At 41.2% G+C, this 7,136-nt stretch overlaps 1 protein-coding gene across 1 annotated transcript; it reads left to right on the top strand.

Annotated features, from left to right (window-relative positions):
- The first annotated feature begins 520 nt into the window (after positions 1-520).
- On the top strand, positions 521-6,368 carry UTP23 (UTP23 small subunit processome component). The gene is made up of 3 exons (XM_070391870.1): positions 521-813; positions 4,861-5,035; positions 5,802-6,368. Exons 1-3 carry the CDS (start codon positions 626-628, stop codon positions 6,183-6,185), a joined length of 747 nt encoding a protein of 248 aa, XP_070247971.1. The 5' UTR covers positions 521-625; the 3' UTR covers positions 6,186-6,368.
- Positions 6,369-7,136: the final 768 nt, after the last annotated feature.

The raw sequence follows: 7,136 nt of genomic DNA, 5'->3' as shown, positions 1-7,136 counted from the left end.
CTCCTTCCCTTCCCCTGGTCAGGCCGCCTCCTGGTGGAACTCCCAGACTACTCTCGGTCAAGGGGACAATTTGCATACTATGCTTTTATTATATAGGATAACCAATACAAACCTGGGCATAGTTGTCTAATATACTTCCATCCCTTTCCTTCCCTCACTTGGGAATTATAAACATTAAAGAGACTAAGATAGGTTAAGTTACTTAGACTAGTGCCTGTAACGTATTAAGGCTTAATATTACCACTGACTCTTATATGGCCAGTCTCTGGAAGGCTGACTGCACGCTGGCAACGCGCTGAACGCGGTGTAAAGGTTTACTCTAGCCCATAACTGCGCATGTGCGTCCTGTAGCCAGTGCTTGTCCGCCCCGGGCCCAAGCTCCGCCCCCAAGCCCAAGCCCCGCCCCCGAGGGGGCGCCCCTTAGAGCACGGGCACGTGGGTGAGGCGCGCGCTCGCTCGAGGTGAAGTAAACCGGAGGGCAGGCCGGGGGAGGGAGGCGTTTACTTCCGGGTCCACGGTCGCTTCATTTCCGGGGAAGCCTGTACCTCCAGCAGCGGGCAGTGAGGAAGGTGTTTGCGGCTGCCGGGTGGTCCCGCGGCCTCGGTGGAAGCCGGGGAAGCCAGGCATGAAGATCACGAGGCAGAAACATGCGAAGAAGCATCTCAGCTTCTTCCGCAACAACTTCGGGGTCCGCGAGCCGTACCAGATCCTGCTCGATGGCACCTTCTGCCAGGCGGCGCTGCGGGGTCGCATCCAGCTACGGGAGCAGCTGCCCCGCTACCTCATGGGGGAGACCCAGCTGTGCACCACCAGGTGGGCCCGCGGGCAGGGCGCGGGGACCCGCCCCCGGGGAGGTGGCAGTTAGGGGTGGCTCCTGGGAGGTGGGGCATGTCTGCGACGTGGGCAGAAAGGACCACGTCCTGGAATAGTCAGGACTCGTCAGCCTGGCGAGGAAGACCACGTGCTTTGAATCTTGGTCCCAGCCCGAGCAGCTGTCATTCTGGGCAAGTTCGCCTCTCTGAGCCTTGGACTTGTCATCTGTAAAAAAGAGGCCAGAACTACTAATTATGTCGCCGAAGTATCAAATGAGGAGGCAGAGGGTACATAGAGCATTTATTGGTATCTGAAACCTACCCCTTTTAATGGTTGCTGTTACTTGCGTGGCTTTTCCTAATTTAAGTAAGTAAAACAATCTCAGAAAGGTAAGTCAGGACTGGAGGTGAGGAACTTGGCCTCAGGTCATTTGTCTATTCATCTGTCCTTTTGCTTTTGTTAATCCTCACCCTGGCATATTTTTTCATTGATGTTTAGAGAGTGGAAGGGAGTGGGAGAGACACACACAGAGAGAGAAACATCGATGTGGGACACACGGACGGACTAGAACCCAGGACCGTGCACTCCGAGGACCAGTGCTCTGTCCACCGAGCCACACCGGCTAGACTGGTGGTTCTCAACCTTGGCTGCACATTAGAGTCACCTGGGGATCTTTCTAAAATCCTGATTTCTGGGCCTCATCCTCCGGAAATTCTGTTTCTTTGTTACTAATGTTGTGCCCCCACCCCATAACAAAGAAACAGAGTTTCCGGAGGATGAGGCCCAGAAATCAGGATTTTAGAAAGGTTCCTAGGTGATTCTAATGTGCAGCCAAGGTTGAGAACCGCTGGGCTAGGGCTCTAAATCCGTCTTTTCTTAAGTGACCAGCCCTGTGCCAAGCACTGCAGCAGCAGGACAAACTCCCCGCCCTGGAGCCCAGGAAGGCGATGGTGTGCTTGGATGCCAGGTCCAGCCTCCGCACTTCCTCAGCGGGGAAACAGGATGGAACCTCGTCGGGGTGGGGAGGAGGGAGTGCAATCGTGAAGGTTTCACGGAGGACACAACATGCGAGCCCAGTCACGGTGCAGTTCTGAGAGAAGGGACTGTTCTGAATGACGGAAAAGAGAGAAGTGAGGATCTTGTGAGCATCTTTTGGACAAAGGAATGGAGTTGTGAAGGGCCTGGGAAAGAGATCAGTCGGAAATGAAGTTGGGGAAAAGGTAAATGGAGGCTAGATTATGAAGAACTATTATTAAGAAACCTAAGGGTTTTTGTTTTGTTTTTATTGTACAATGTTACTTTAAAAAATATTTACTTGAAAAGAGAAAGTGAAGCCCTAGCTGGTTTGGCTCAATGAATAGAGCATCGGCCTGCGGACTGAGGGGTCCCAGGTTCGATTCCGGCCAAGGGCACATGCCTGGGTTTCGGTCCCCAGTGGGGGGCATGAAGGAGGCAGCCAATCAATGATTCTCTCTCATTATTAATGTTTCTTTCTCCCCCTCTCCTTTTCTCTCTAAAATCAATAAAATAAATTTTAAAAAAATAGAAAAGAGAAAGTTAAAATAACCCGTAATGCCCCATCAGTGAGTAACCACTATTAACATGTGCAGTATCATACATTCAGTGCTTCATAGCTACACAGATACACAAGAGTGTTCTTCCTGTGCATACGGTGTTCATGGCCTGCTTTTCTCACGTAACTACTCTGTGAACAGCTTCCCATATTCGGAACTTCTCAAGCAGTGCCTCAGATAGGGCGTGGATACCCCAAAAGATTTGATCCCCCAGCCTTCCGGGCTGCCAGACAAGTCCTTCGTTAACCTGTGCCCCTGAGTTGGTTGCTTGTCCATTTATCACCATGTGGTATAGAAATGTGAACATTTTTAATACAGTGCTATGATCTAAAAAAAAAAAAGATTGAGAAGTACCACAGGAAATTATATTCTATAGCATTTCTTTCCTAAAGAATCTATTTTAACTTCTGAAATCTTTCATACATACACAAAAATAGGATCGTATAATAAAATGTATGTCAACCAGCTTTTACAGTTATCGCGACATGGACAGCCTTGTTTCATGTATCCTCTACCCCTCTTTATTGATAGTTTATTTTAAAGCATATTATGTAGTCAATTTTTGGTTATGTATCATGAAGAGATATAGAAGCCTTTTCAAAGTCAGGATTCAAACATGGTACATAAGTTGCATTTGTTTGCTATGTCTCTTAAGAATTTTAAAAACTGTAACAGTTCTCTTCCCCCCTCTTTGAAATTTGCTATTTATGGTTTTAAGAAATGAGGTCACTTGTTTTTCAGTAGAATGTGTTTGCTGCCACTAGTAGTTAGAAGGTTTACTCATACTCAGGTTTGAAGAAATTTGGAGTTTTTGTAATTTGAGGAAGTAGCGCGGCAGAATGCTATCAGACATGACAACTATCTTTTAGAAAAAATAATTGCAACAATGTGAGGGGTATGTTGGAGGAGTAAGAGAGAAGACAGGCAAACCTGTGTTGTGGTTGTCCCCTCAAGAATAACGTGATCCTGAACCCGGAAGGGGAAAAGCAGGAACCTAAGGGGTTCTGCTAGGAGACGTTACTGAGATAGATACCAACAGCTGATGGGGAGGGAGTCTGGGGGTCTGGGCAGATAATACATTCAAAGCCCTGGAGGAAGGTAGTTTGACTTTAGATATGGTGAATGAAAAGCAGATGTAGGACATCTATAGGATTTATTCAGTAAATAGTTGACAATTTGGGCTTGGAACGCAAAATAGAGGTCAAAACTGATGACTATAGGAAGCAAACTCTCTTAAAAAAAACACTAGTGGGGTGGCAAAAGGAGTCTGGTGAGGGCTGGCTAGGTTTGAAGAAATCTTTGACTCAATAGTCCTTTTTTTTTTTAGTGTGATGGAAGAAGTACCTGGGGAGCTTATTAAAATACTCATATTTGACGCCTCCACAAGAGGTGCAGATTTGGGGATGAGAAACGAACTAGAAATTAATACAATTTAATATTACTGTCATTCTGATATGAATTGTTTATAGATGACACTTGGAAAAACATTGGCTTATATTAATATGAAAATGCGGAGTGAAAGGAGGTAGTGATTGTTTTGCAGCAATCTGATGTCTTGAGAATTTTTACTTTTCTGAACTGAAAATTGTGAGGGTGTACCAATTGGTTCTTGAAATAGAACATAGCAGTGTGGTTGGGGCAAGACATCTATTACCAAACTACTTGGATTCACATTTTAGTTCTACCACTTATTAATTTGAATTTGAGCATATTACTTTAAATATCTCAGAGTAAGATGCTTTGACATCAGGATAATTTGAAAGTAAGCTGCCAAACTTCGTAGGACTGTTTTGAGATTAAGCAAGAATTTATGTAAAGATCAATTAGATGCTGCCTGGCTTGTAATAAGCACTCAGTAAATTTTAACTGTTATTATTGTTATTTCTACTTGGTGTATGAATTTTCCAGGTCTTTTAAGAGTGAAGTGGCTACTGTATGATTTGTGGCTATCGTATTAAAAATTCAGATTGTATTGGTATAGGTCAGTGGTCGGCAAACTGCGGCTCGAGAGCCACATGTGGCTCTTTGGCCCCTTGAGTGTGGCTCTTCCACTAAATACCGCACGTACAGTGTGATTGAAACTTCGTGGCCCATGCGCAGAAGTTGGCTTTGGGTCTGCGAGAGTCTATTTTGAAGAAGTGGCGTTAGAAGAAGTGGGGGGTGTCGGTCGGGCGACGGAAACGCTGCACAGGCGGGCCTCGGGATATGCAGCGCGGGGGAGGCGCCAAATATCAACAGTATTTAAACTATATAGGTAAGTAATGAACCTACCTATATAGTTTAAGTTTAACAAATTTGGCTCTCAAAAGAAATTTCAATCGTTATACTGTTGATATTTGGCTCTGTTGACTAATGAGTTTGCCGACCACTGGTATAGGTTTAGCGTTTTAAAATTTGAGTATTATTTTTTATACTTGCTTTATGTGATCACTTAAATATAATCATGAACCACTAATAACATTTTCTTTTTCAGGTGTGTGTTAAAAGAGTTAGAAACATTGGGACAGGACCTATATGGGGCAAAACTGATTGCTCAAAAATGCCAGGTTCGAAATTGTTCCCATTTCAAGAATGCAGTGAGTGGATCAGAATGTCTGCTTTCCATGGTTGAAGAGGGAAATCCCCATCATTATTTTGTGGCATCACAGGTGATACTACTTTTAAAACCAAAGTCGATTTTTTTAATCATTTCTATGTATGCTTCATATGGTGCTGTTTATAATCAGAAAAAATTAGTGCAAGTGGTTTGCTCAAGTGCTTCGACTTTTAAAAAATACTAGCTTTTAAGTTAATTTGCAATCAATAAAAGCAGTTGTCATTAGAGAATTTGAGAACTTTAAGCATGTTGATTTTCTTCTCAATTACTGAAGTTTCCTTTTTTAAAATAAAAATTTATTGATACACATATGTGATGACATGTTTTGAGTTATTGAAGGGAAGATAAGTTCAGCAAAGATTTTGCATTCTATGTTCATGGATGTCTTTTTCCTTGTTCTGTATTTCATACTATTTTTCAAAAAGTCATGTTTGATGTTATTTGAGCCTGTACCATAAATATGGAACTGCTTCAGGCTTTTAAAAAGACTAGCAAAATATATTTTTTGGTGTGCCACAGAATTTTAGTAATTTATGTGTGCCATGATAAATATGAAAAAGGTTGAAAATCTCTGTCCTGGAATATTGATAAATCTAGTTCACATTGTTGCCACCTAACTGTGCTCAATTTTTATGTTTCTCTTCCTTTATCATAAAATATACTGTGCTCCCATTAGTGAGACATACTAATTTGAAAAATAAAACCTGTGATTTCTTTTATTTTTAATATAACCCTCTTGAAGTTCTTAGAAATATGTCTAAGGCACCTCATTTAACTCGCATACTTGAACTAAGTAATTCTTTTTTTCTTTTTAATAGGATCAGAATTTATCTATGAAAGTAAAGAAAAGACCTGGAGTTCCTCTTATGTTTATTATTCAGAACACTATTGTCTTGGACAAACCTTCTCCCAAAACAATAGCCTTTGTTAAAGCAGTAGAGTCAGGTCAGCTTGTCTCAGTTCATGAGAAGCAAAGTATCAAGCAACTCAAAGAGGAACAGGGTTTAGTGAAAAACCCTGAACAGAGAAGAAGAAAAAAGCGCAAGAAGATAAGTGGCCCCAATCCTCTTAGCTGTTTGAAGAAAAAGAAAAAAGCACAGGATACAAAACCATCCTGCTCTGAAAACAAAAGAAAAAGAAAAAGAATCCGGAACAGATCGACCTCAAAAGTACTTTCTGGAACGGAGAATGCAGAAGGATAAGGAATCCTTTGGGTACTTTGAATGACATTCAAATGTGAAAAGTAAATTTCTTTTTAAAACTGTGGAAGTACATAGGATAAAAAAAGACAACGCAAAAAAACTAAACTTATTTTTATAAATGAATATTGATCCATAAGCCTTTGCCTAAAATTATTTGTAAATAAAAGCAAAACAGTGAATGGGTTTAAGTGTGACAGTGTTCACTTGCTTACTCTGATTTTGGAGGGTGTTCATTGATGTAAAACTTGTTTCTTTCTCACCATCACCCCTCACCCCACAGCATTATATGCAAATAGTTTTAAAAATCAAATAGTATTTAAAAGCTTGTAACAAAAAAGCAGTCCTCTTTCACATTCACAGAGGAAACTTTCTTTTTCAACTCAGGTAGGGGTTATAGAATTTTCTTTACATTTCCAAATAATATAAATTTGTTGCTACATTTTGATCCATTCAATAATTTTTCAACTAGAAAAATTGAAATTTTGCTTGCTTTGCTTACTTCCCCATTTTCCAATATAGTAATATTTCAGTCTTTATACAGCCTAAGTTCAGTATTTTTACTATTACAACTATAAACCACTAAACTAAGTAGCATGCTATGATTGAATTTCTTATACTACTTTTGTTATTCCAAAAGATCATAATGGCCTCATTTCTTTTTAGCGTCTGACTTGATCTTGCCAAATATTCTAATAACTCTAAAGGGCCTCATAGTACAATATTTCATGTGATAATATCAGGTCATTTCTTACCCCTGGAGATACTTCTGGAGCCTTCTGTTCTCCAATGTCAAACGGTTTTGTGCCGAGCATGTTGCTCAACTATCTCCCAGGCACTTCTTGTTCTTATCCAGAGATCTACTTTTTCACTTTGTTTCCTAGGTTCATTTTACTATTTCTTGGTTTTCTCTTTTGCTCTAGTGGAGCAAAGTGTGTAGGAAATAATGTGTTT

This window comes from Myotis yumanensis, unplaced genomic scaffold (assembly GCF_028538775.1).
Source record: "Myotis yumanensis isolate MYYU_CA2020_CCGP unplaced genomic scaffold, mMyoYum1.0.hap1 SCAF_15, whole genome shotgun sequence".
Classification (NCBI taxonomy): domain Eukaryota; kingdom Metazoa; phylum Chordata; class Mammalia; order Chiroptera; family Vespertilionidae; genus Myotis; species Myotis yumanensis.
This window is presented reverse-complemented; position numbering and strand designations above follow the sequence as displayed.